Genomic DNA, 26,781 nt, shown 5'->3' with positions numbered 1-26,781 from the left:
TAATAAAGTTAAATTTTCTGAAGTCAAAGTCGCTGTAGAAAAAAGCTCTCATAATAATCAATCAACCCAAAATTATGGGTTTCTTTTTTTGCACATCAGTATTTGCCAAAGAAAGTCTGTGCCCTTTCCATAAAGACAAAGCAAAAGCAGAAATCCTCATTTCCTAATTATTTCCTAGTTATTTTGCAATTGCTTCCTTTCAGGAAGCTTATGCAGCCTGACTAGTTCCAACATTAATAATCTTCTTCAGAACTAAGCTATCCAAATAGCCTAGGAACTCCTAGAGCAAAAACAATGACAAATATGAAATTCTGTGTTGAACAGCACAGCTTTCATATTGGGAAAATAGCTTTACTGGGAATCCTATGAATCTCATCCCTAACAAATCCAGATCTCCACAAATATAAGTAACAACATAAAGTATTTGACAACTGCCTTGAAAATTATAACTGCAAGGGGTTAGGAAGCACAAAGAGATTTCCCAAGCAGGAATGTATAAGCAAATGACCCCACTTACCTGTAGAGTACTTGCTTGTGTTTGAACATACTTGATGTACTAAACTCAGCTTCTACCTAATCAATGCTCAGAGGGCATATGTAGATTGTGGCAGTTATCGTAGCCAATGAGGTTTATCCAAGGCGCAATTATAGCTAATTGAAACCTTGAGAATGTGGTGAATTGGTAGTGGCTGATGGCAAAAGACAGAAAAACCAAGTACGTCCCGCTGCCTTTTGGGAAAAGCACCTTTGGGAGCAACCAAGACCTGGATGACTGAGAATCTCCACAAACAAAAAGACATAATTTTCCATTCCTCTTTTGCACCTTTTTACCTCTTAGAAGGGAGACGAAACTCCAGCTCTTTCAATATTACATCCCTGGGGGAACGAGGGAACTGCAACGTAAGGTAGACAAAGAGAGGATAAGGGAGAACTTAGCTAATTTAAGTGAACTCAAGATTCCTGGGTTAGGTGGATGACCCTGTCTCTATGGGTCCTAAACAAATCAGTGGAGCTAATCACAGAACCATTCTTGGAAATTTTGAAACCTTCTGGACAACTGCTGAAGCTTCAGAAGACTAGACAAGAACAAATGTCATCCCATCTTCAAAAGGAGAAGGACTTGGAAAATAAACATTCACAGAGAGACGCCCTGGGTGAAGAGGTAGGTTTTCAACAGATGAAATAATTTGTGCCTGACTAATGTCAGGGGAGAGAGCAACCATATGATGGCCATCTTTAGCCCTAGCCAGGGTTTCTCAACCTTGGCAAGTTGAAGATGTGTGGACTTCTTTAGTGGACTTCCCAGCTGGGGAATTCTGGGAGTTGAAGTCCATATAATTTCAACTTGCCAAGGCTGAAAAACACTGCCTAGTCAGATACCATGTACTACTATAGTAGGTAAATGCCAACCTTGAACTGAATATCAAATGAACTGCATTGAAACTAATTTTGAATTCTTCGTAATTCAATACTTTAGTTTTTAAAAATGGTTGGGAGACTAAGAGGAATGAAATAGAATTAACTGCCCATTCATACCATGCTTTCCGAAGAAGAAATCTCATATGAACAGCTTCTTTTGCAATACACATTGAGAATATATTTTCAAAGATCCATTATAACTCTTAGATTCAGAATTAAAACAGGATCAATGTAAAAAGTGCACTGCAGCAATACTTAAAAGGTTCCAAACTAAGTTGTAATATTAACTTGTAGTTGTGTGCAAAGTAGATCTCAGTGTGAGGGTTTAAAAATAAATAAATAGTGGAAGCTCTTTCCTCCAACGCTGGTTCCAATTAGGGTAGGTATTTTCCAGGTTATGCATGAAGTAAAATACATCATGTTGGTTCATAAGAAAAAAAAGAGTATCAATAAAGTGTTAATTTAACAAATGATCATTTGTTGCTTATTGCTGCTCTTAAGTACATAAAACTGAACAATGAAACACTGAATTAGGCTCTGAGTTACATTGCTAGATAAGTTGCTATCCAAGATTCAGTCATGTTTAACGTTTTTAACATAACAATATTCATAATTTAAGAAATTTAAATGCATAAATATTCCAGGTGCAAATGACTTTTCCAAGGTCTTGGTTTGCATGGAAAGAACAATAACAGTTTAATATCAGAGATTTATGTCAAACTCACAAAGTCATTTTCGTTTCTGTGAATATTACTTAGCGTTTGATGTAAAGGGGTTGTTGAATTTTATTCTATGCAACAGGAGTGCCTTTGGAACAAAATTAAACGTCAAGCATGTTCTTCTTCCTTTCACACAGCTTTGTCTGCGCTGTTAACCTTTACCTTAAGAAATAGCTTTCCAAAACAAGATACATTCAGTGGCTTGAATGACATCCTTTGCTGTGTGTTGCTTGTGACTGCCAAGGACTTCATTATTTCTCCTCTAGTTAGCCGGATGAAAAACAGAGCTTGAACACTCTCCCCTGAAATCTTGCCATCCTGTACATATTCCAGTGGAAGAAAATTGTTCTGAAAGCATTATTTCTTCATTTCCCCCCCTTCGTATTCAGAAAGCCTGCACAAAGGCTCTCAGGTGGCTTTGGTTAAACTGTTCCTCCTTGTTCTGCCAAAAAAGTATTTTCTCAGTTTGTTCTTTCAGTAAGGGCACAGATTTACATTTTCCCTCCCTCCACTAACAAACAAAATGCTTTAAGTTGACAACTTAGGGCATAAAGATATAGGTTGTTGCAAAGACAGGTGCCAATTTGTCATAGAATCAATCCTCAGTTTTCTAGATAGGCATTCAGCAGATTTTGAACAAAACATATATATATATATATATATATATATATATATATATATATGTATATGTATATGTATATGTATATGTATATGTATATGTATATGTATATGTATATGTATATGTATATGTATATGTATATGTATATGTATATGTATATGTATATATATATATATATATATATATTTGGATGGATCAGATGTTTTTCTTGTTACTTTAACAGCCTGGACCATTGATACAAGTTATGTCATTTGGCTCCATTGGTTTCATTTTGAGTACATTACATTAATGTTTTGATGTCATTTGCTTCATAAATAGGAGACATACTAAAACAAATGATTGAAAACCTTAATTGGGTAATCAAATGAATGACATAAATTGTGTCAGTGATGTAAATTCAGATTTAAGGGTCACTCAGTTTTAACAAACATCCCCCCCCCAAATTCTATTAAATGTAGCTTTTACTGAAATTAGGCAGAAATATTTCTAAGTGATAATAGTTCAGTGCCGTTCTCTGCACTAAAGTCTATTTCAGTGAAAGACTTGTCATGTTAAACACACTGAGTTCTTCTGATTTAATACCAATTTTGGAACTTTGAAAACACTTTCTGTACCCCGTTTAGCGAAAATTCAGGCTTTAAAAGTAAAACTGCAATTGCATGCATCAAGTTGTTTCAGCTTCCTAAGACAAGAACTGTTGTTCTAATGAAATAGTAAATAAGCTTGAAATACCCATATGTTCTTCTCTTCATGACTAATCCTCATAACTAGTCCTCAAGATTTCTGTAAGGTTTAGTAAAACGATCTAGAACATCTTGAGGGCTCTGGGTTATCTAACTCATATAAATGTTGATGAACCATCTCCCTCAGTTTCCCCTAAGATTGCAATGGAGTTAAGCAGCTTTTAATTATGTCAATGAAGAAGTGGGTGGGGAAAGAAAACTCTTCCAAGCAGAACAAGTCGAGGCCTGTGAAAATGCCAGCATTCACTACACGAACAGTTTAGTTTTGTCTTTTAGGAGCCATCGGGAGGGTCCTAGATCCGAACGGGAGGAGGCGATTTAAAGCACACGTGGACCCAAATTAGGCCAGTTGGCATCTTCTATAATGAATTGCCAGCAGGTGTGATGTGTCCATCCAAGCACACAACAAGTAACGTTTTCTTCCTGAATCAGAATCGTTTCATAGAACTATTGCCTACGTTCCGACTATGGCATTGTGTTCTCCGGTATGGCATGGATATAATTTTAATACGATTCTGTGATGTTAGCAATGTGAGCATCCATAGGGGAAGCAAAGGGGCAAATAAGGAAATTTGAGTCATGATTAGTCCATCATTAATACACTTGTGTCCAGTATCAAGCAAGTACACAAGCTATGAGGGTTATGTTATAAGGTCATAGAACATTTTTGGTCATTTTCATGTAATATTTATAGATGCCTACAATCAGCAATCAAGACATTATGCTGTTGCTTAATATGCAGGGCATACATTTATTTATATTATTTATAGAGTCTCCTATCTAATTGCATTGACTTTGGACAGTGTGTGAAGATTAAAACCATCACCACTCACGGTGCCCTGCTTAAAACAGCAACCCTCCCAAACCAAAAGCCACATATGTGTCTTCCATGCCTTTTACTTTGCCAATTAAAACAATGTGAGAGAGTCATGAGAACTATTTAATGCAAACTACTAATTATTTTTCATAGAAGAGGAAAGAGACACACACAAAATCTCTCTCTTTTTGTCTTCTCTCTTTTTTGTATGTTCGCCATCACACACAGAATCATATAGAAGCATGAAGCTCTACTGAAATCTGTTATTAGCACAGTAGTTCTAAACAACAGTCAGATGATACACCACCTTTTTTTAAGTGCAAAAAGAACATTTAATTTATCCTTTCTTCTCTTGATCCGTAACAATAGTGCCTGCTTGGTTGGTTTGCTTCTGTCACATGCCCTCCTTTCCTTCATTCTGAGACACACACAGCTTGCCTGCCTCCCACAGATGGTAAGCATGGTGGGCCAAAATTATTAAATATATAATTACATCTCAGTTAAACTCCTAATTAGTGCACATTTTTATAAGGATTGTAGCTTGCTTTCTAACACCAGATCCAAAAATATAGCCCTAGTTTAATTGGTGTTTTAGATTAGAAGGTGCTTCCATTCCAGTAATGAAACTATAGTAGATTGTTGGCACTGGATTTGCTGCAGTTGGGCAATCTTTCAGGTTCTTCTGGGAATTTTTTGACTGTTTTGTAAATATCATGAGAAGGGTTACTATGTTACAGGAAAATGATTAACAAGAGTTGTAGTTCTTATTTTGCTGAAAATATTCTGTTACAAATAATTAACATACAAGCTTCCTGCATAATCAAAACATCTGGGGATGTAGAAAATTAGAGCTATCAATATAACTTTAGCCATGAATTGGTGGAAAGTAGAATTTTGTGATTCAGGTATTGAATAATGATGATTCCACAAAGGAAGATTTTCTGCAGCCAAAAGCATCTGACTTACCTCTAAGCTGTGTCCATTGCTTAGTGCTAAAAAGAGAGTATAAACAAAACAGTTATATAAATATGTAAAGCAGTCTGAATACCAAATTAATTTTATTTTTAACTTAATCACCAAATTAATAACAAAGGAGGGAAAACACAGAAAAGAATAACTGTTAAAATGACGTCGTATCATTTTCCCTATGAATTCTTTTTTCCAGAAATGAGTACATAAAATTTAAAAAGTTTATACATTTAGAAATAAAACAAATAGAAAAATTTCCCTGCAGTATGAGACCTTGGTGCTCTTACCTATTGATTAGAAGTGGCACAGGACAGGTGCAAGGTGCTTTCTACTATACATAATTAGCATAACATTTATTGCCAGGATAAGTGATTTCTGTTATAGAAGATTTTATTTGGCCAGTAAATCGTTCGCTTTATTTAAAAATTTCAATTGTTCCAGCAGGGTTCTTGTGTTTTAACATTTCCCCCCTTTTGACTGTAATCTAGAAATTGAGGTATATTTCCTCATTCCATGTGGATCATAACAGAGATTAAAATCATCGTGCTAATTATTTGTATTCTACAAAGCAAATTCCTTCAGCCAAGTCCATTCTCTTAGGACTCTCTCAGTGCTGTGCCTGTCTGTCAAAGGACTGGATTGATGTCAGTGACCTTCAGTAAACATTGCAAGAGTTACATACTGAAAGTTGACTGATGCAGATGCATGAGGTGTTGACAATATGTAAACAATTTGAAAAAGCTGTACTTCTTTGTAGCAAGACTAGGCAAGCAACCCTACATGCAAAACAATGGGAACAGAAAGATACCTTGAAATGAATCTGTTGCGAAGTGATATGTTGCTTGCTCTATGTAGCTCAGTGGAAAGGGAACAAATCTGCACATCTAAATGCGCATTCAGAATGTTCTTTGCAGTTAACTGTAGATGCAGGCAGAAATACTGCACTGTGTCTGGTTCCAAAACTGTGGCACAAAACTGCCAACTAATTTCATTTTGTTTAATCAATTATTTGGAGATTTGAAATCTGCTGCAGGAAAAATTGCCTCCCAAGATAGTGCATGAGATTCTTCTTACACAGAAGTAATTATACTGAAATTATATTTAAAAAGCTGGTTTTGTTTATTACCAACTTTTTAAAGTGCCAAATGCGATCGGGGAAAAATGTCTTTAAAAGCAATGAGAGGAAATTGCAAGGGAAAGGAATTGCTGCCTAGAGAACTTTATTATCTAGTAAGGCAAATGATAAGCCAGTGGATGAGGCCTTCTCTTATCTCTCTGCAGGCTCATAGGTATAATCAAGCCTGCAGATAGGAAGCATCAAGATTATTCAGGACTTTGTAAATGTAAATAGGCCTTTAAAGATCAAAATCAACACCTTGGATTGTACTCTGAAACAACTGGCCAATCAATGCAATAGGCAAGGAGTAAGTGCAATATCTCCACTATTTGTGTATTTCAACTATCCTTTCATATTATATATATATATATATATATATGTGTGTGTGTGTGTGTGTGTGTGTGTGTGTGTGTGTGAAAGAATGTCATGGGGAGGTCAATTCAATTTTTTCGGTAAATAGGGCTGTGCAAAACCTCAAGTTTGGTTATTCTGGCCAAAGCAGATTCTGTCACATTGTTGAATCAGCTCAACTTTCAAATCAGAAAGTTGCGTTGAATGGTTAAAGGGGATCTGAGGGGATCTAAATCAACTGGGCATTTGAGAGTCCGGTGAATCAATTTCCTATATATTATAAATTGGTTGTGGAATTGGAATCCAGTGCTAGCATTGATCAAATCCAGATCTTGATTTACGGGAACAATTTTGGAGCATGGCCTGCCTTTGCCAACAGTCATAAGGAGCTACTTTTAGAGCAGCAGGAGGAACACCAGCTGCTTCCCCCCCCAACCTCTTCTCCCTTATAGGGAAAGGTGGATGACTCAGTACAGAAACCTCCCTCTCCCCAGCCCCCCACTGACTGGGGGTCTGGCTTTTTGTGGAACACATTTTATTTCCACTCTTAATAAGCTTTAAAACAACGCTATTAGAGTATTGTCTCCATTTCTGACACTTTATTTTATGGGTCTGTCTCCAATTGGCAATTAAGGCATACATTTGCCAGGATGTATATATACCCTTAAAAAGCAAAGCGTTTTTCCAGTTGAAGAGTTTTGATGAATTTTTTACACACACACACAAACACACACACACACACACACACACACACTGCATCCTTGTTGCTTTTGTTATTAGGTGGCATGCATGTAGTTCTGACTGCAATGGGAGGGAGCACATATTTGCTGAACCGTTTTTTAAAACAACAACAACATATGATACCCCTTCCCAGGCAGTAGGAATAGCTTAATAATGTAACCAAAGTATTCCTAAAGTTTTGTTAGTAATTGAGAAGGGATTCTGCTGGAACCCCAAGGTTGGTTGCCTTGGCAAGGGATCAGTATTGACCTTGAAGAACCAAGAGTTGACTCCTTTAGTATATAAGACATATCCGCATTTTAATACATTCTAAGTTATTGTTCAGCTCAAGCCGTATTTTAAGGGATTTGTTGGCTATATTATTATTTTTTTCTATTCTGTATCTGGTAGTCAATGCACATTTAGGGAAAATGAAATTTTGTGTGTAAATGTAATAATCTTTAGAAGGTGGCTTCAGCATTATAGTAAAAATATCTTGGTCTGAAATTGTATAACTATACTAGAAATGAGCATCTGACACTTTGCCCATAAAGGAGCAGTCCTACAGCAGTGCAAGATTTTAATTTTGAGCACCCTTGGGCATTTATTTTGTTGGTTTGGATGCCATCTAGTGGCTGTGATGTTACTTTAATGCACAAGGAGAACAAAGAGATAAGTAAGTCTTCATAAAGTGTTCCTTTGTCCTGCTTCTTGTTCTATTTGTTACAGTGTTTTAAATCTGCTGCCTAGTTTAATGCTCTACTTGCAAGAGCTTATGATTTGGGAAAAACATATGTGGCTGTGGAATCTCTTTTTCTACCTTAAGGGTTTCCCCACTTTTAAGCTCTTCCCCAAGATGCAAAATAATTTCTAAAAGTTTTCAAGAAATCCTTCATATGGAATATGAAATATTAAGTTCTAAATCTTGTAGTTATTGTAAGATGTGTTTATAGGAAAACCGCATTAGGACCTGCATTGAGTTCATTGATACATAAAAGACCCAATTCAATGTTTGTTATTAAATGCCACAGTTATTGGAGAAACAAAACAAATTTTCTTTTGGATCAATGATATTGCAAGGAAGAGATGATGCTATTGGCTAAAAAATTAACACAGCAAAATAGTGTTGCATAATTTAATTAAAGGCTTTATGCACAAATAGCTCTTCATTTTTATTCTTTCAATTCCATTCGAATGCTAGGAAATAAATGATAACCCTGCTGTTTCACAGGATAATTATCTGCAAAGTGAACAGAACCGGAGAATCTGGCAAGCAACACACTGAGCCTTAATAATGGGCTGGGTCTTTGAAAATTGTGGAGAAAAAAAACATTTCATAAAAAATCCCAGTGATAGAACAGTCAGCTAGGTGTTCAAAATGTTGCTGATTGTTCCATTCCAAGCCCACCTCTCTTCTGGTCATGTGATCTGTAATAAAGCATACGCCACTAGCCCTGTGGTTTCCACCGTATATCAGAGATGCAACAGATTAGTACACTCGGTCAGATAGAAGAGAATATAGATGCCTCCTGTGGCCAATTCTGATAAAAAGGTTGGAAAGAATCCCAGAAGCCATGATCTGCATTTTCTCTCTCCTTTTCTAATTCAAAATTGTATTGATAGAGATCAGGGTTTTTGTTAATATTTGAGAATGACATATTACAAGATGTGCATGCTAATTATGGGGCCGTATGTTTTCTAGTGACACACACTGTTGCACTCTTTCTTTCTTTTTAAGAATATGGGGCAATGTATACCCAAATTACCCGAAGGTAAGGTTTTTGTGAGACACTTGTTCCATTCTCAAAAAGGGAGAATAACTGGAGGCTTTGTTTTAAATGTCTAGAAACTGCTACTGCTTTTTCCTACTCTTCTCTAGTATTTGCCTGCCAGGTTGCAAAAGTCATTCTTCAGACTATTGATTATGGTTTCTTCTGCTAATCTAGACTTCTTTGTGTAAGAAGCTTGAGGATTTATTTTAGTATGATATACAAGGAAGATAGATTTTGGAGCAGTGAAGGTCTTTTTTATATCCATAATAATATAAGATTTCTGCATAATATATTTGGAATGCCCTAAATAATGCCATTTCTCTCTCTCTCTTTCTCTTATAGAACCTACAGTGAGAACTTTTACTCCGTTTTATTTCCTAGTAGAACCAGTGGACACTCTGTCAGTTAGAGCGTCTTCTGTTATACTGAACTGTTCAGCATATTGTGATTCACCTCCAAAAATTGAATGGAGAAAGGACGGGACTTTCTTGAACTTGGTATCAGATGACCGCCGGCAATTGCTACCAGATGGATCTTTGTTAATCAACAGTGTTGTCCATTCCAAGCACAATAAACCTGATGAAGGTCATTACCAGTGTGTGGCAACCGTGGAGAGTCTTGGCACCATCGTAAGCAGGACAGCTAAGCTTACAGTTGCAGGTGAAAACCTTATTTGGATAGCTATTGCTGTATGTTTTCCAAATCTGAGGTTGATGTTTCGGCAGAAATAAATGCATATTGTGTACTGCAGAAGAACTAGTCTGAGAAGGCAGTCTCGCAAAAAAGTAATGTCTATTTTAAAAAAGGGCAGTCCTCAGAGACCATTTCTTACTTTGAAACGTTAGGGTGGTATTTCTCAACCTTGGCAATTTTAAGTTGTCTGGACCTCAACTCCCAGAATTCCCCAGCCAGCATGGAGAATGGATGACTGGGGAATTCTGGGAGTTGAAGTCGACATATCTAGTTGTCATGGTTGAGAAACACTGCTTTAGAGGGTTAACTTTAGGGCAAGTGTTAGAGGGCAAGATATAGTAAATTGGGGGTTGGGGGGTTGCCTCCTAGTCATAAAATCAAGTCCACTCACCTGGTGTCTCAACTTACAACCACTACAACTTATAGCCAGAATAGTAGGCTCACTTGTCATAAACCGAGGACTAGGTCTGGTTTATATTATATATCATTTTGAATTATTCATATTGAGGTTAGTTATAAATATACATTAAATAGCTATTAAATAATCTAGCGTGTGATTCCTGACTCCACCATTTCCTCCCCACTCTATGAAGGTCATTTCCTGATTATTATTATTTTTTAAAAAATAAAGTGAAGTAGAGAACAATGAAAGGTTGGGTGGGCATTGCCTGAGACCTTTCCACATGAAGCAGCTATAGTGTTTTTCCTCCTCGGGGATTTTCCTGCCTGCTGTCATTACAGAATGCCTTGTGTTTGAGCGTACTGCACTTTCCCAACCACCTCTAGTAAAATAATACTTTGTTACTGACAAGTGTGGTCTCCAGTTCTTCTGATAGCCAAGATTCTCATTTAATTTGGGAGATGATCATTTATCTCATGAGATCATTGTTACTGTTCTCTGATTTGTGGGGTGCTGTCAGGAAAATCAAGAGCCTACTTTTCTTCAATAGGGAGGGAAAGTAATGAACCTTCATTTTATTCCTTTCCTCATTACTTTGGCGGCTTTGATATCTTCCAGTCAAACAAACATTTCTCAGTCAAATAATTTGGGAGTTTTAGAAGCTGCTAATTTATCAGCTTCAGATTAAACAGTCAGAATATCTTTTAATTGAATATATTGCTTCTCAGCGAATTTGTGCAGCCAAAATTATTTTTATAGTACATTAAACATTTTGAAAGAATGATTAACCGTGAACTGGTTTAAGGCATTAAAAAGCTTTTTCCAGCTAGGTGAATTGTTTCTTTGATCATCATTTGCCATTATATTTTCCTCTTTCATTTCTTATGGTTTAGAAAAGAGTATAGTGTTAGTATGGTTGGTTGCACGATCTGCCAGATGTTTAGACTAGATTTGACATTTTTATTCACCTATCAAATCCTTCCCAGGGATCTGGATTGGCAGATGTTGTTGAGATGTTGTTCGTTGGTGTTAAAGGTCTCATCACAAGATGTAAGCTGTTGCAAGTAAAGCTGCTTTTTATCGTTGATTGATGGTGATTTTGTCAGTCCTGATGTTGCTCCAGATGTTTCAGGATTTGCATCCAAGGTGCCTATGACTATTGGTACTATCTGTGCTTTCTTTTGCTACAATCTTTCCACCTCTGTGTGTGGGTCTTTGTATTGTGTGATATTTTTGTCTATTCTGCTGCCTCCTAGTATTGTCGGATTTCTTTGTCTTTGTTATAATCAACAGTTGTTTATTTGGGAGTATTCTGCAGCAGCTGCTTGTCTGCCTGAAATCCACAGTTCCAAAGTACTTTAGCTTCTTCATTTTCTACGATTGTCTCGTTTTTGTGGCCCCACCACTTCTTGCTTACAGACCAATTGTATTTCTTGCACATCTTCCAAAGTACCATTGTTGCTTCTTTCTTATGCTGCTGCTTGTAATCAGACTGGGTGATCTTCCTGCAGCAATTAACTAGGTATTCTTTCCTTCTTTGCAGAGGGCAACAGCATTTGCTGTTTTCTCAACGGACCACTCATCTAACTGTTTGCATTTTTATAACACTAGAATATAATAAGCTTTCCTGGGATACTACTATAATAATTATGGGGTGGCAGCTATGCAGGTTATATATTTGATGCTGTTGTTGTTTATGGACTCACTAGTGGAATAAGTTGTAAATACTTGTGTTAGGGGCTTGTTTTTGTCCTTTTAAGTCAGTGTTGACTCTTGGCTACTTCCTTTTCTAGCCTCTGCAATTTTCTGGCCAGGTTTTGGGGAAATGTTTGCCATTGCTTGTTTCCTAGGGCTGAGAGAGTGACTGGCCCAAGGTCATTCCTTTATATTTTATTGTGGCTTTTCTTCTTATGTTTTTCTTTTTACTTCATGAATTTTTTTTAGCTGTACATCACTATTCATCTGACGTGCTACTTTCTCCCACCTGATTTTAAACCGTGGTTCCAATTAGGCCCTAATTTAATTAAATATGTGACATGGAGCAGCTGTACGGTATCAGTTTCTACTCTCATTATTGGTTATATGGCATTCAAAAGTAATTTCTCAGAGGTAAACTAGAATCTATAATAACAACTTGCACTCCCCATGTTCACAAGACACCTGGACAACGAATTCGTGAATCTTTTGGTGCGTAAAAGAATGCTAGCTTAAAATACTGTTAGAACATCTCAGGGCAAAACAAAAGATGTAGGAATGTACTTGCATTGTTTGTTTATTTGTTTGGTTTTTTCCATTTTTGTTGTCTTTAGGGCTTCCAAGATTCATTACCCAGCCAGAGTCTGCATCTGTCCATAGAGGAAACCCCATAGTTCTTAACTGTGAAGTTAATGCTGACTTAGCACCGTTCGTCAGGTGGGAGCTGGATCATCAGCCCCTCTTTCTGGACGACCGTGTCCTCAAGTTGCCAAGTGGGACTTTAATTGTCAGCAATGCTACAGATGAGGATGCTGGAACTTACTGTTGTGTTATTGAAATTGGGGGCTCTCCCAAATACAGCGACGAAGCAGAGATCAAAGTTCTTCCAGGTACAGGCACCTGCGAGGAGGGTTTTCCTCTCCTGGCTCCTTTCTTGCGGATGACGAACAGGGTCATTCAACAGGTGTCAGAAAGTCTAAAAACTTGGTATCCAGACTTGCTCATTTGAAATGGATGCTTCTCTGGGACCGCTAAAAGTCCTTGTAAACATTTATTCTAAAGCAAGGATGTCCAATCCTGGCACCTTTTAAGACCTGGGGACTTCAAGCTGGATGGGGAATAAAGTTGCCAAGGTTGGACACCTCTGTTCTAACGGTTTCAATTCTTTTGCCAGGGGGTGAATGAATATTAACAAAACGTATTATACACCTGTTTTTGCAAGACAGGTGTAGTTTTAGACACTTTAGCAAGATAAGGCAGTTATCTATGCCAATTTCAAGCTCATTTCTCTAATCCTAATTTGCTGTTAAATGTTTAATTAGAAGCAAGTGAAAAACCGGTTAGAATATTATATTGCCACCCCTTTTCATTTAACTTAACCACCTATTTCCTGATATTATTTGCAGAACCCGACCTCTCCTCAGGCTTGCTTTTTTTGAAACAACCCTTTCCCCTTACCAAAGTGACTGGGCAGAGTGCAGTTTTACCATGCGTTGCTTCAGGCATTCCTGTCCCACTAATCCGATGGACAAGAAAAGAGGAAGAGCTCGTTACCGAAAAGTGAGTTTTTAATTCTGATGTTCCGTGTGGAAGTCACAGAAATTGTTGCTGTTGGGGGACAGCTGGGTAGCAGACAGAACCAGCAACTACGGTCCCGTATCATGGAAACTGCTAAAAGGAGGGACCTAACAACCCTCAAAATGTTGATGGGGGTGTGTGTGTGTCAAATTTGTCCCTGAGTTAAGAAAGCATTGAAATGGCATCAGTGGGGTCGTCTTCTTTCAACAAGGCATGATGCTAGACTAATGGTCTAATGAAATCTTCTATTTCTTCAAAATGTGGTCCTCACAAGCAGCTCCTCTACAACTGGATCCACTAAAAACTGAAATTAAAGCCGCTCCCAAACCCATTATTTGGAGGTTTATTATCTCTTTTCCATAAGAGATCTCTTAATATATGTCTTGATTTTTATTTCACATTTTATCATGGTCCATGCAATCAAATGCCTCATTGCGCTATAAATCTGTCTATGCAGCTTTCCAATCTCTAAGCCATACAGTATTTGATGACACAACTGTATATACTTTGGAAATATTCCCCCCCCTTCCCCCCCCCTCTTAGTATTCAAGCTCTTGTAATTATAAGCTCGGTGCTTTTTAGCTTTGTTCATTAGAGCTTTTGTTTTAATTATTGTTTTTGTGTCAATTATTAACTCTTCAAACATTCCTAAGTCTTGGATAGTTGCTATGGCAATGTTGAACTTGTATCACCTGTAATAATTAATGCAGCAGATTTTCAACCAGAATATTTTCAGTTGAATATAAGAACTAAAATGGTTTGAGAGGAAAGATGTTACAAAAATATTCTGGCTTCTGAAGAATGTTGTAAATATATTTGAATATTAGTAGCTCGGATTGGTAGTTGGGCTGTTGGTTTCAGCTCCAAGCTTGGCAATTTGGTTGCAAACGTTTCATCACCATTCAAGGAGACATCGTCAGTGCGCTTTGAATTGTGTTCGTCTGTGCCAAGCTCAGAGCTCAAACCAACAGCCCAATGTTGTAAATGTTTCTATTTTTTTTAAAAAAAATTGAATCCCCCATACTTAAAAGAAAAATCATTCCAGTGATGTTTCTTGTTTTATACAGTTCTCACAAATTTCTGTTCCTGTCTGGGGGAATGCTGAAGATAAATGATATCACCGAAGATGATTCAGGAACATATACTTGCATCGCAGATAATGGGAATGAAACTATTGAAGCTCGAGCTGACCTTACTGTGCAGGGTATATATCTATATCTATATGCATATATACACTTTTTTTAAAAAAAAAATCATGCTAATATAGCTGAGGCAGTTGAATTCTTCATTGTTTTGTTTAGGAGCAAAATAAACGTAGTTATGATTACTGATCCCAGGTATCGGGAGAGCAGTGTGACTGGCGCAAGAGTATTATTATAGCGTAGAAATGGAATAATAGATCATTTGCAAATTAAATTTATGACATTTCTATGCAGAGTTGGGAAAGAGCTCAGCTTAAACCACTGGAAAGGTTCCACCTCGAAAACAGTGCTAGGTATACAGATAAACAGATGGCATAAAGGTGCTTAATTTATTACTTTGCAAATACAGAGATGGCATTGCTACCTTGTGGCTTGAAGATAACAAGAACCTTTCTCTCCCGAGAGTGCAATATTCTTCAATAGAGGCACACATTATTTTCTATAGTAAAGTAGATCATCTGCATAAATGTACACAGACAGTGTAGTACATATACAGGTGGATAATTATTCACCTGTATACGTACTACAAGTCAGTCCTGACGTCTGATGTCTGCATGGACTTTTCTTGGCAACAATTTTTGAAGTGGCTTTCCGTTGTTTCCTTCTTAGGAATAAAAGGGGATTGCTTGCTCAAGTCACCCAGCTGGCTTTGCGCCTAAGCCAGGACTAAAACTCCCCATGTCCTGGTATCTGGCCTGGTGCCTACACCAAACTGGCTTTCAAACAACTTTCGACCTCTGTAAATTTCCAACTTTCAATTTTAGGGCTCTGTATGAAAAGGTACATTAAGGAAGAGGAAATTGATCTGATCTCCCTTACCAGATTTCCCTTGTATAAATGATTAGAAGGTAGTTTTCCCTTTTATCACTGTAATTCAGGAAGTAACATGAAGACAGATAGATGAAGACAAGGTTATGAGTTCACTTTTCAGCTGGGAATGTCAACCACCGTATTTAGCTCTGCAGGCGATTCCTGAGATTGTATGACGTAAATTACATTAGTTTTTGAGCTTCCCGGCCTGTCAGTGTCAAATATTATTGTTAAAAAAATTCCAACAAGTGGAATTTCTCTTTGTTCTTTTAAAATGAAGATTTAAAACGAGCATTTGAAAAATGTAAATGAACTGATAGCATCCCAGATTACTCCTGTAACCAGAGTATATGGGCTGATTTAAATAATATCTCAGTGCTAAAAAAATGGGATTCAATTCCGTGTGTGTGTGTGTGTGTGTGTGTGTGTGAATTTAGAAGCTGCTATTGCTCTTAATTCATTAAATGAAATAAAATAAAAGCCTTGATATCACATGTAGGTGGTTTCTCTGCCTTTTGTTTTGACACCTGGGAAATCTTGGAGTCTCTAGTGGCAGAATTATTTTCAAAAGCATCCTTGCTATGTTATCAATTGTTCTGGACTTCAAAAGAGTTATAAAATGAAAATATTGACGAATACATACCCAAAGTAGCATTGTTCATCAACAGTCTTCTTTGTTTTAATTCTTTACAGACATCATTTAGAATTAATGAATTGCTTTGTTTTTACTTTTATGAAGAAGCATTATGAAACTTAAAACCAAGATATTAGTGACTGAATCTTTGTGAAAAATTGCTTCTTCAGTAAGAGCTTCCCATCAAATCCTGTGGGACCAAAATATATCCCTGAGTAGTTGATATGTATATACGTAAAGTATCTGTGATAGTGATATTGACACTCAAGAGAATTGTATTTGATAGCTTTTAGATTTCAGCTAGGATTTCTTAAAAACTGATTTATAATGTATTAACAAAGCTTTATGCCAGCTGCTGCTTTATGATAGCTTGCCAGTTTTAGAAGATTATATCTGCTACACTGGCAGCATTTTATTTGCTTTCCCACTTTTAAATTCTGCAACAGTGGGAAATTTTGTGTTTCTTTTTTAGCGCTTATCTGAAATCATTGGTCTTATAATTAAAATTAAAATTCCTTTGGCTAAAAGTGAAGGGGATGTTTTAAAAAAATATCTTCTTTTGACTCTGGAATAGCACATTATCAACAAGTTATGAAAGGTAATGGGGCTTGTAGAGACTAAAGGCAGATGTATTGAGATACATTACTATATACAGTTCCAACAGTACAGTTCTAAGCATTCATGGTTATAATATATTTCAGATCTATTTATTTGAATCAGTTCTGGTGTTGCTGACTAAAACATCACAGCTGTGCCTCGCCTATTTCATAGAAAACAGAATTATTCCCTTTACCACTCAGAAAAAGGTCATTTGTGGGTGAAGTTTGAACATGTGCTTGAGCTTAGACACTCAGAATTGTGTTACGCTCATTAAAGCAGGACATTTGATCTTGATCTGCTAATTGATATAAAAAAATATTGCTGAAAGCTTTAACTGGGATTTCACAAGATAGTTGCCAATGCCAGGCAATATGAAAGCAAGCCATAAAACTTGTCTTTGCTTCTCATAAATTATTTGTTTAAAGTATAATTTGGTAATTAAAAAAAAAGCTGTTAAAATTTTCCACAAGTTAACCTTAGTAAAATTGTATTGCTTAATTTTTTGTCCTTTACCAATAACCATTCATTTTTTGGAAAGCATCTTAGAACAAAGTTAGATACCTTTGAAAAAGAAATGAAAAGGTATCGTCCGATCAAGCCACTTTCTGTTTGATCAATAATTAGCCATTGACCTTTCTCTCACTCTGAAGTGCCTCCCACGTTTCTGAAGCAGCCTGCTAATATTTATGCACACGAATCCATGGATATTGTGTTTGAATGTGATATGAGCGGAAAGCCAACTCCAACGGTCAAGTGGGTGAAGAACGGAGACGTCGTCATCCCTAGTGACTACTTTAAAATTGTAGTAAGTACATATTTAATAAGACATTTGGTGTAGTGTAATGATCATGAGCTCCCACTTAGAAGCCATGGTGGCGCAGTGGTTAAAGTGCAGTACTGCAGGCTACTTCTGCTGATTGCAATTTGGCAGTTTGAATCTCACCAGGCTCAAGGTTGACTCAGCCTTCCATCCTTCTGAGGTTGGTAAAAGGAGGATCCAGATTGTTAGGGGCAATATTTGTAAACCGCTTAGATAGGGCTGTAAAGCAGTATATAAGTCTAAGTCAGGGGTCTGAGCCAAGGTGGCGCAGTGGTTAAATGCAGCACTGCAGGCTACTGCTAGATCAGCAGGTCAGCGGTTCAAATCCCACCGGCTCAGGGTTGACTCAGCCTTCCATCCTTCCGAGGTGGGTAAAATGAGGACCCAGATTGTTGGGGGCAATATGCTGACTCTCTGTAAACCGCTTAGAGAGGCCTGAAAGGCCTATGAAGCGGTATATAAGTCTACTGCTATTGTCTCCACCTTGGCAACTTTAAGACTTGTGGACTTCAACTCCCAGAATTGTGGACTTCAACTCTGGGGGTTGAAGTCCACAAGTCTTAAAGTTTACAAGGTTGGAGACCCCTGCTCTTATTGCTATTGCTAAAAGAATTCCCAATCCTTTTGGATCACTGAAAGTGTAAAAATCTTTCCCTTCAAATAACCCAGTCACAAGAGTTTGCACTTAGAGAGTTGGAAGAGCTTTTGGGATCGCATGACTGTTTTTGTCCTCATCTTTAAACTGTATAACTGTTCCAGTTATACAGTTGATGCAAACTGAATCCTAGAGCACAGCCACTAAAAATGTACCAATTCAGTTTTATATTACTTTGCAAGGAATCCTACCATTCATGTTTGCTTTGAAGGTGTGGGGAGTAGGATTCTAAGGAGAAAATTTATTCCCCATTGATCCCCTTGTTATAACCAAGCTTAAAATCTCCAATGGCAGTAAAATGTAGAAAAGAAAATCTAACAACCAGAAGCATAATAACAGGAAAACTAGAGAAAATAAAAGGCCAACCTATCTTTAGCTAGAATATAGCAACTGTGTCAGTGTTCCAAGTATCATTCCGAATTAAATCAGAGTCCAAGGCAAAATGATCCTTTTTGTTCCAATTTAATAAGATAGACATCTTAGGCACATCTGTGTTAATCCCAATACTGGAAATGACATCAGAATTCCACCCAGTTAAAAGTTCATGATCTTGTCCCCACACCCACAATCCATCACATGGTCCAATCTTCTTCTTCCACGCGGGCATCTCCACCCAGCTGCTTCCGGTCAGGTGTCAAAGAACATGGAGACAAAGGATGACCTTGGCTTCTAGTAAAGAATGAAAATAATACATTCCACAATCCTACTCCTTCTATTCCCCCCTCCCATCAACTATACTAATGAAACAGCATAATGAAATAAGAGAAAGTGTGGCAGGCCAAAATTCTAAAAGGAATATAATTGCAGGCCTGACAAACTGCTTCAGCCAGAACCAGAGACCGAAGATTAGCATGTTGGAGGATATGGACTAAATTGCTCTCTTTAGATAGCATAGGAAAGAAGGCAATCAGGTTGTTAGTGTTAAAACAAGAAATGGTGTTTCAGTTCTGTTGCTTTATGGACATTGGACAGAAAGGGAGCACTGGCTTGCCCTTTGCTTGCAAAATATCTTTTCCCGGCGTTGCTGATAGGGCACAGCAGCTGGAGGTTGAGCCACCAAAGGGAGATGATCACAAAGCAGCAGGGATACTTTGCAGATTGGGCAATACGCAAATGGCAGAAGTAAAAAAATAACGAAGGACTTATTAAATTACTCCTGTCAGCGTTGAACGGTATAAATAAGGGGAGTGAAGATGTAAAAAAAAAAAAAAGAAGAATGAAATAAGGACAAATCAGAATGGTAAGGATGGAAAGAGAGTTGTGAAGAAACGTAACAAACACAGAGATATTTTTTATAGCTTTTATTTTCAAAATCCAGAACAATGAGTAGAAGATGTTATAGTGAATGCTGTACATCTTTTGTTTTTTTTTAAAGAATGAGCACAACCTACAAGTTTTGGGTTTGGTGAAATCAGATGAAGGCTTTTATCAGTGTATTGCGGAAAATGATGTGGGAAATATACAGTCTGGAGCCCAGCTGATAATACTGGATCATGGTAAGAAAGTAGAGTCATACATTGTTAAAATATAGGGCAGAATATCAAGCTATATTTTACTCTCCATGGGGCACTGCTCACTCATGGATAGATTGTTCCTACCTATAATTTTTGTTTTCTTCCACCCCATTCAATCATGTCCAGTTCTCAGATACTGCTTGGACAATCCACCTCGGTTTTCTTGATAAGGTTTTTCAGAAGTGGTTTGCCATCGCTTCTTTCCTAGGGCTGAGAGAACGTGACTCGCCCAGGATTACCTAGCTGCCATTATGCTTAAGGCAGGACCGGAGCTCATGACCTTGGCCTACAATTAAGACATGCCTTTTTAGCATTCTATTCTTATCAATACTTTTAAAATCTGTCCTATCAGTATGAAATTGATATCAGTTTATTTCTTCTTGTTGAGCTGTTTATCCATAGGTTTATTAGGACAGAATTTGAAATCTACTTAAGGCTGTCAGTTTAAGGCGATCCATTGGTGTTTTTATAATCGGGGTAATATTCCATTCTTGCAGCTATTTACAAGTTAACCCTGAGGCTAAGTTTGTTGAAAAAGCTGCAGAGCTCCGATATGAACTATGATATGAACCACATTATGATTTAGCATCATATGTGAAGCCCAAGTGTTCAGAATTGATTTTGACGCTGTAATTCTGAAGATTTCACAGTTCTCAAAAAGATAAATCTGTGTGTGACAGCTAGATTTTAATGACATATCGTAATTATTTGCTGTTCTTCTTTCCAAGTTCTAATGGAGCATGTTAGGGTGTCCTTCCCTCATTGGAAAGATCTGAGCATATATCTTTTATTACTGGACATGTGCAAAATATTTTCTGCTTTATGTTACTAACAATTGATTTTGCTATCTAATCTAAAATACAGCATCGCTTCTGGTTGGATTGGCAGGAAATGTTGCTTTCCTTTTTTTAATGTTCTTTGTTGATATATTGATGGTGACACACCTTTTAATTATTTGGGCATGATAGTACAGGATAAAATGACTTCCTTTAAAACAAAACATTTCCCAAAATACGGGAGAGTTGTTTTTATTGCACTTTTATGATTTCCTTTAAAAGTTTGCACTGGGAAAAAAAGATTAAAGAAATCATCCCAGTCAAAATCAGTAGAACTCATGCATTTGTCAGGGAGCTCAACAGATAGACTTTCAATAGCTTTAAAGATCAGGAAAAAAATCAACTCTCCAAAGTTTTAAATAATTAAAATATCCTCATATTGTCCGCACCATTCAAGAATTACAAATATAACATATGGAGTTGGAATGTCTGTGTTGCAGTTGATCAATACAAATTTGCAGTCTGAAACTGTAAAGGCTTGGCAATTTCCATAAACTTCCCGTTGCATTACAGCCAAGTTGTGTATATGCCACAAAAATGTCTCATTGATGTAGTATTTCAACTTCTTTACAGTAAATTCAGTATAAGTATTACTATTCATCTCTTTAATTTTTCCATCTTTTGTTTTTCCCCCTTTCAATTCTCTCTCCCTTTCTCCCCTCCTCCCTTGTTCTAGAATTCATCTTTTATTCATCATTATGCCAAACCATTTTATATACTCTCCACATCTGTCAAGGCACTTGAGTTGCCTCTGAAATTTATTCCAACGCATAAATAATACTGTATCAATTAATGATTGCCTCCAGTTAATATTGAAAAATGACACTGCTTAAAGAAGATAAAAGAAGAGATAACTTAAAGGCTTTTTTGTTAACATGTAAAGGATCCTGTTCTAATTATTGTTCTTCAGTATGACTGTACAAGGCAGAATATCATTGGCCAGTGTTGGGGAACAAAATAACCATTCTGTTTCAGAATGGATGATCATATTATGGAATTTAGTTATAATGACTTTGCTAATGAGTTTTCAGTAGATTTAATGAAGAGGGATATAATATGCAATTTTAAAGTTTTTTTAATTGAATATTCTTCTTTGTTCAGAGCAATTAATTAAAATATAATTGTTGCATTAAAAAGAAATGCCATTTTAAATTAGCACGACCATTTTACTATGACATTTCATATAGTGGGTATTTGAGATCAGTAAAAAGGAAATGCCCAAATTAAAAATTGCATAATTTACCAATATTTTAAGAAGTTTTACAGTGCTACCTTACCTTGAATGTTCTGCATTTCTGTCCTAGTTCTGCTAAGGACAGATACTATAATCCTCCATGCATTTGACTCCAGATTTGAACAGATGGTTTTCTAAAAATTAACTGTTACCCCATAACCAGACTTAATTTTCAGAAACTAATGTTTTAATGATGAAATGATTCTTTATATGTAATTTTCATCCTACCCTTCCTTCTCACTTTCATTATAATGGAGATTTTTTTGATTGCTTCTCCAATAGTGATGTCTCCTTGATATTTCCCATTAGTTTTCAGTAGTTGCCTTTTTGCCTGCATGCCAACCTTCAGTTTAATGGCCTTTTTTGTGTGTTCATTTTGTTTTTGTTTTCCATCGTGGTTTTGTTTATTTCTTTTATTTTGTTTTTTTTTCTGTTTCTCCTTAAATCGTCGTGATGTTTGCCCTTCATATTCCCCAATGTTTGCACATGACAAGATGTTGCCATCCCAACATTACCTCCCACTTCACTGACCAGTGCCACTACTGACCATCTAGCACCAGCTACAACTGGACCTTTGCCTTCTGCCCCTCGAGATGTGGTGGCGTCTCTTGTATCTACTCGTTTCATCAAGCTCACATGGAGGACCCCTGCATCTGATCCACAGGGAGACAATCTTACCTACTCGGTGTTCTACACTAAGGAAATGAGTAACAGGTGTGCTTATTTAAATATTGCTAAACTGTGAGCATTTAGGAGCATTGAGCCATAACTGAAAAATAAGAGTTGGGCTGATAGGCAAAGCATCACAGCCTCTTATTTTAGTACCTATTAAGACCGAAGTTTAATCATTAAAATAACCAGAACTAGATAATTAGTTTAGCCACATACCTACCATACCTCCCAACGACCAATAAGATCTCACAGGTTGGGCCTCCTCCGGGTGCCGTCGGCCGGACAATGCCGGCTGGGGGCCCCTCGGGGGAGGGCCTTCTCTGTAGCGGGCCTTCTCTGTAGCTGCTCCGGCCCTGTGGAACGATCTACCCGTAGAGATCCAGACTCTTTCCACTCTCTCGGCCTTCCGAAAAGCCACTAAAACCTGGCTGTTCCGGCAGGCCTGGGGCTGTTGAACAAGGTCCAGCCCCATCTAGACGGAACGTATGGTGTGTTGTTTTTAAAATTGTATCTTTTTTTATTGTTAACTTTTAACTTTTATCTTGTTTCTGTAAGCCGCCCAGAGTCCTACGGGATTGGGCGGCATACAAATTTATTAAATTACTATTAAATTACTAATTACTAGATGATTTCACAAAATTGTTCCAGACTTTCATGATGCTAAAACATCAAGCTATGCCAAAGACATAGAACTTTAATGGAAGATGCCATCAGATCCCACTGGTTCAAAGATTGCATAAATACTTCCAGTCACGACTGTCCATGCTTAGACAAAATATGCTGTTCTGCCAATAATTATTTGCTTCATTTTTTTTCTATTCATCTTTTCTGTAGCAGTTCTTCTAACAGTCTCGACTTCTAGCTTATAGATCCTGATTTAAAAAAAAAAAAAATTGTAGTGCTTTTTTAGCAGGTCATGTTCTACCAATTTCTCACTGAAAGGCATCTATTGTTATGGTTATACTAAAAGTTGGGTATCAATTACTTGAAGGCTGTGGTGGTCACAGATGAGTTTATTTTATATCGTCTAGCACTCCACATTAATTCAATGAAGTTTATCATAGTTGCATTTTTTTATAATGCATATTACAGCATCGCAATTGATTCTCCTAGATTAAATCAAAACAACAGTAGTACTATTCATGTTATCCATAATTGATGATTTCACTCTAATATAAAACAACAATGATCTGTCGTAATAAGTCTTGCATGCCAATTTCCATTCCCAACTCTCTCTCTCTCTTTTTTATAAAGGGAGCGTGTTGAAAACACAAGTCATCCTGGGGAAATGCAAGTGACAATCCAAAGCCTGATGCCTGAAACAGTATATATTTTCAGAGTGGTAGCCCAAAACAGACATGGACCTGGGGAGAGTTCGGTACCATTGAAAGTAGCCACACAACCTGAGGGTAAGCATTAAACATTGGTGATTTGCTACTTACGTTGCTCTTTTTAACATTTTTGTGGTTAATATTTTTTATTATTTTGTAATACGCCCTGCTTATTATTTAGTTCAGCTTCCAGGTCCAGCCCCCAACATTCGTGCGTATGCCACCTCCCCCACGTCAATCACTGTTACTTGGGGTACACCCTTATCGGGCAATGGCGAGATCCAGAACTACAAACTGTATTACATGGAGAAGGGAATGGAGAACGAACAGGTGAGAGACCTGTATGTTAAGGAAGCAGTTTTTATATTTGCATATGATGATTATGGGATATAATTCTTGAATCTGCTTATCCTTTTTTTGCTCCTAATAACTAAGACCTAAAAAAACCAACACTACTCCAGTTAGGTCAGAATATCTCATCAAGAAAAGTGTGATCTTTAGGAATGCCCCTGTCCTCTGAATTGTTGCTTGCAGATATATAAAGAGATGACTTTTTCCTGGTGGAATGATTTTCTGAGGAATTTTCACATATATTAAAATTGACGTTGACTTTTGTCAGTACTTCCTTCTATTTTTGAACGTATTAGTGCAAAACTGTGGAAGCATCTATTTACTCAAAAAACCATGCCTTTGTTACCCTGACTTGTTAGGAAGCTTTGCTTTGACTTTAAATAGATTATTTTGTCCTCAATTGTATTGTATTTTGATGTGAACCCAGGACAACAGAGAGAGAGACAGAGAGACAGAGACAGAGATAGACATCTCCAGAATCAGAAATGAGCAAATATTCAAGTATAGCCATAATTTCAGCCTCATGTGGACTTTGCATATTTAATAAATTATCAAGCCCAAATTATGATTTATACATCATGTTTTTCATTTTTTTAAATAGGACATTGATGTTGGAGGTCTTTCCTATACAATAATTGGTTTGAGAAAATATACAGAGTATAGCTTCAGAGTTGTGGCCTACAATAAACATGGTCCAGGTGTGTCTACTCAAGATGTTGTCATTCGTACACTGTCAGATGGTAAGTGTTTTCTAATTGTAGAAAGAATTCCTATGTATTTATTTGCATTTTATATATAACCAATTTGGTTTGGCTTCTTCATACTATATAGATCTAAATAGGAAGTTATGCTGAAATCTTTTGGGAAAAATGGTTTGTTGGGCTTTTTCCTTGAATTTTCTATATTTTATTATTTTGCCTTCTATTTTTGGCATAGAGCAAAGTATCTTAAGAGAGACTCTCCCCCCCCCCCCTCCGGGTGTACACATATATCTTTGCTTCTATCAACATAAGACATTATCTTGGCAAATCTTTGTAGATATTACTCTGAAAATTTACACACAGAGATAAACATTCAGTGAAATTGGGAGATCATGATAAAATCCACTTGCTTTTAAACTGGAAGAGCTATAATTCATTTTTAATTTACACTGGGGATAGGGTGCTCCCTGAGCAATGTTCAATTTTGAACCATATTTGAATAACTTCTTTTAATGTTTCTAGTTCCCAGTGCTGCACCCCAGAATCTAACATTAGAAGTGCAAAACTCCAAGGTAAGATACTTCTCTCTTTAGACATGGATGAAGCATCTGATTTTCTTCCTTAGAACTTGAATATATGATGAATCCACTATAGTTTATAAACTCCCCCCAAAATGGGACGACGACTTGATAAATTCTCAATTTGCATGCTTAAAAGCTGCAGTAAACATTAACCGTACTAGCCCAGTGTGCAAATAGTGAAGATTCCCCAATGGTGAAGAGTCACGTTAATGTTTCAAAGTACCTTGTGGAAATTATTGACACTTATATACATACAATATTATTTGCAAGTTACACGGTTGGGCTATTTCCAGGTACATAATTTTAATGTCAGAGATATTAAGTTCATATATAATATTTCTAAGTATGTGTAAATTATTTCTTGGACCAGTATAATGGAGATTAATGAAGCATGCCAATTAGCCTAATTTAATTTAGAGAATATGATTGATAATGCTGCTTAACTTCCCACAGAGCATTGTGATGCATTGGCAGCCTCCTCCCACAGGAACACATAATGGGCAAATTACTGGCTATAAGATTCGGTACCGAAAAGTGATTCGCAAAAGTGATGTCACCGAAATCATTGTGGGGACACAACTTTCACAGATGATTGAAGGTGAATAAGTTGGAATTCCCAATCTAATAATAACCTAAACTAACTGCAAGCTTCTTATTTTAGGAAAAGAAAAAGGTCTATTATAAAAATAACCTCCTCTTGTCCTTGTAATATTTCTTTTGCTCTGGGAAGTCTTCTTAGTTTTAGTTTGTGGGATTATCACAGATTCTGCTTTTTCAGTCAAGCCATCCTAAAGATTGGCAGGTGATTCTTATTTCTCAGGAAGCCTCTCTTTAGTTCTGCTTTCTCTGTCCTTGAAATAAGGGCTCACCCATCTAGTAATGTCCCCATAAATCAGATTCATCGGATAAGAGTATTTTAATTCACATTTTAAATTGATTTGTTATGCCTTTGTCTAGGTGTTTTGTTTTTATAGAAAATGTTAAGACCACCCGCTGTGGAAATAAATAAAACGAGTAAATCAGTTGAAACTCTTAGTTCTTCTATTTGCTGAAAGAAAATTACATATTCCTTTGCCACCAACACACAGGAAAGGTCATTGCAGTGTGTCGGTCCTCTCATGCTTAACAGATAGTAATTTCTGTCAACTGAATCTCTTGGAGTCTTACAGCAAACGTTGTTGATTTGTCCTGCTTAGCTGTGGGTTATGCTCCAGCAACCATCAGGAAG

General features: G+C 37.0%; 1 protein-coding gene across 2 annotated transcripts in view; it reads left to right on the top strand.

Moving 5' to 3' along the window:
* Positions 1-26,781, top strand: part of NEO1 (neogenin 1) — a 59,568-nt gene that overhangs the window by 15,314 nt on the left and 17,473 nt on the right. Inside the window, exons 2-13 of one of the 2 annotated variants that reach the window (XM_032232570.1) lie at positions 9,589-9,906; positions 12,649-12,924; positions 13,441-13,594; positions 14,680-14,816; positions 17,509-17,663; positions 19,709-19,829; positions 22,472-22,631; positions 23,844-23,998; positions 24,102-24,250; positions 24,873-25,011; positions 25,495-25,544; positions 26,007-26,151. In XM_032232570.1, the coding sequence (XP_032088461.1) occupies positions 9,589-9,906; positions 12,649-12,924; positions 13,441-13,594; positions 14,680-14,816; positions 17,509-17,663; positions 19,709-19,829; positions 22,472-22,631; positions 23,844-23,998; positions 24,102-24,250; positions 24,873-25,011; positions 25,495-25,544; positions 26,007-26,151 (1,959 nt within the window). Of the gene's footprint in view, positions 1-9,588; positions 9,907-12,648; positions 12,925-13,440; positions 13,595-14,679; positions 14,817-17,508; positions 17,664-19,708; positions 19,830-22,411; positions 22,632-23,843; positions 23,999-24,101; positions 24,251-24,872; positions 25,012-25,494; positions 25,545-26,006; positions 26,152-26,781 lie in introns of both variants that reach the window. The other variant, XM_032232568.1, reaches the window with a different exon arrangement.

The sequence above is a fragment of the Thamnophis elegans genome, chromosome 16 (genome assembly GCF_009769535.1).
Source record: "Thamnophis elegans isolate rThaEle1 chromosome 16, rThaEle1.pri, whole genome shotgun sequence".
Taxonomy (NCBI): Eukaryota; Metazoa; Chordata; class Lepidosauria; order Squamata; family Colubridae; genus Thamnophis; species Thamnophis elegans.
The sequence above is the reverse complement of the archived record's forward strand: the minus strand, read 5'-3'. Positions and strand labels throughout refer to the sequence as shown.